Source organism: Otolemur garnettii, unplaced genomic scaffold (assembly GCF_000181295.1).
Source record: "Otolemur garnettii isolate 467f Iridium unplaced genomic scaffold, OtoGar3 scaffold00016, whole genome shotgun sequence".
NCBI classification, from domain to species: domain Eukaryota; kingdom Metazoa; phylum Chordata; class Mammalia; order Primates; family Galagidae; genus Otolemur; species Otolemur garnettii.
In genome coordinates, this window is record NW_003852411.1 from 7,992,062 (window position 1) to 7,993,962 (window position 1,901).

Sequence of the window (1,901 nt, forward strand, 5' to 3'; positions counted from 1 at the left end):
GCTTCATCACAAAACTTGTAGGAGCCATATCATCATTCAATTCCAATTCTGACTACTCCAGATTCTCTACTTGCCTAATTTCCTGGCTTTCCTATAATTGTTATTAAAAAGCTTCATGATGGAATGTTAGAGGAAAGCTACTGTAACAGAGATGTCTATAGTATAAGATCCCAATTTTAAAAGTCCGCATTTTAAAATATCAGAAGGAAACACATAAAATAACAAAGGGAATCTTGAATGAGGAATTCATTTTCTTCTTTAATTGCTTAAGTCCAGGTTTTTAATAATGAATGTATATTACTGTCTACAGAAACAAAACCACACTATTTAAAATAAGCCAAATAAATCTCCATCCCATTACTTAGATCACACAAATTAAAGTAAATGCACTAATCATATTAGTATTACCTTGGATATTCACGTCAAAATCCAACTCATCTTCACCTGCAATGTTAGATGCTACACATGTATATCGCCCGGTATCTGATATTTGAGCCTCCTTTATTTGAAGAGTGTGTCCATTTGCAGCAATATTTACATGATCATCGGATTTAAGGGGCTGTGATTCAATTATGATAATGTTAATATTAAGCACCACAATGAATCCTTTAAGAGGTCATGCAAGTGATAGTTTTTATGAATATTTAACAATAAAAATAAGTTTTTATGCAAAACATTCAGGATCACAGTAATTAATTTAATTTGATTAAACTGATTATTTTTGAGTAATCAAATATTTATTTTTTGAAAATTATATCTGATACAGTTTACATTTGTACCAGATATTTGTGGGTGATGCATTTTTTTAATAATTAAAAAATATGTTCTTAGGTACCATATCCATTTGTCCACGTTTGCAGGTGATCTTACATAGTATTAAAAACACATGTCTTTCTTTTATAATTTTGTAGAAAGTGCTAGAATTTCTTTATGAAAGGTAGCGGTAATTAGCATAACCCAATTTGATCTATAATTATTGTTGTTCATTCAGAAAAGTCATTACTTCATCAATGAAAATTTTCAACCTAGAGCTATTTATATTATGATGTTTTATTAAAATTAAGAATACACTTAATAGAACATTAACTTATAGATATTTGTATTGTTGTTTTGATAACATTTCACATATAGAATATTTCTCATCTTTTAACATTGCCATTTATACTAAATTCTCCCTCATTCCTTGAAGGTTTTAACTCCTGACTCACTGTCGTTCCTTTTTCTAATGATACTTGTTTTCTCACAATTAATTCTTGGTGATTTAAACACCCATGTAGAATGTGATGTGTGTTCTTTCAGTTCTTTGACCTCCTCTCCTTTAATTTTCTTGTCTTCTACTTTTTCTCAGCCACTAAGTAGGAGAGTCATATCTAGACCTTACCAATACCAGTAACTGCACTCCTTCATAACCAGTTTCAAGTTCTCACTCTCCACCACCTCCAAACTTTCTACCCTATTTCTTCTAGCATCCAAATTACATTAACTTTTTGACTCCATCAGAGAATCCACAAGCCCCTGACCTTGCAATCTTTTTACTGCCTCTCTTTCTCTGGCTGAATTCAACCCCCACCCTGCCCAGAGAAGGTCTGTCATGATAATCACTCCTCGTATAATTCTCAGCTCCCTTGCCTCCTTTCCCTTTATTTTCCTCCCCTTAGAAAAGCATTAACCCTGTTTAAAACCAGTCTGTAATGCCCATTCTGAGAGCCCTCTGGTCTGTTGAAGGACGATTCTCCAGCAACTGTGTCGTCTCTCACCTACATGATCAGCTATTTCTTTCTTTCTCCACTGGCCAATTTTAATCTTACAGAAACAAACAAAAATCTCTCTTGCGGCAGCCTATCTCCACATTTTTAAATACCCTTTGTAGCAGAATGATTTAAACGTGTTTTCTACATTTG

The 1,901-nt window shown here is 33.1% G+C and overlaps 1 protein-coding gene across 1 annotated transcript in view; it reads right to left on the minus strand.

Moving 5' to 3' along the window:
- Positions 1-1,901, minus strand: part of HMCN1 (hemicentin 1) — a 440,557-nt gene that overhangs the window by 114,954 nt on the left and 323,702 nt on the right. Inside the window, 1 exon segment of the mRNA XM_003785789.2 lies at positions 409-559. Within this exon segment, the coding sequence (XP_003785837.1) occupies positions 409-559 (151 nt within the window).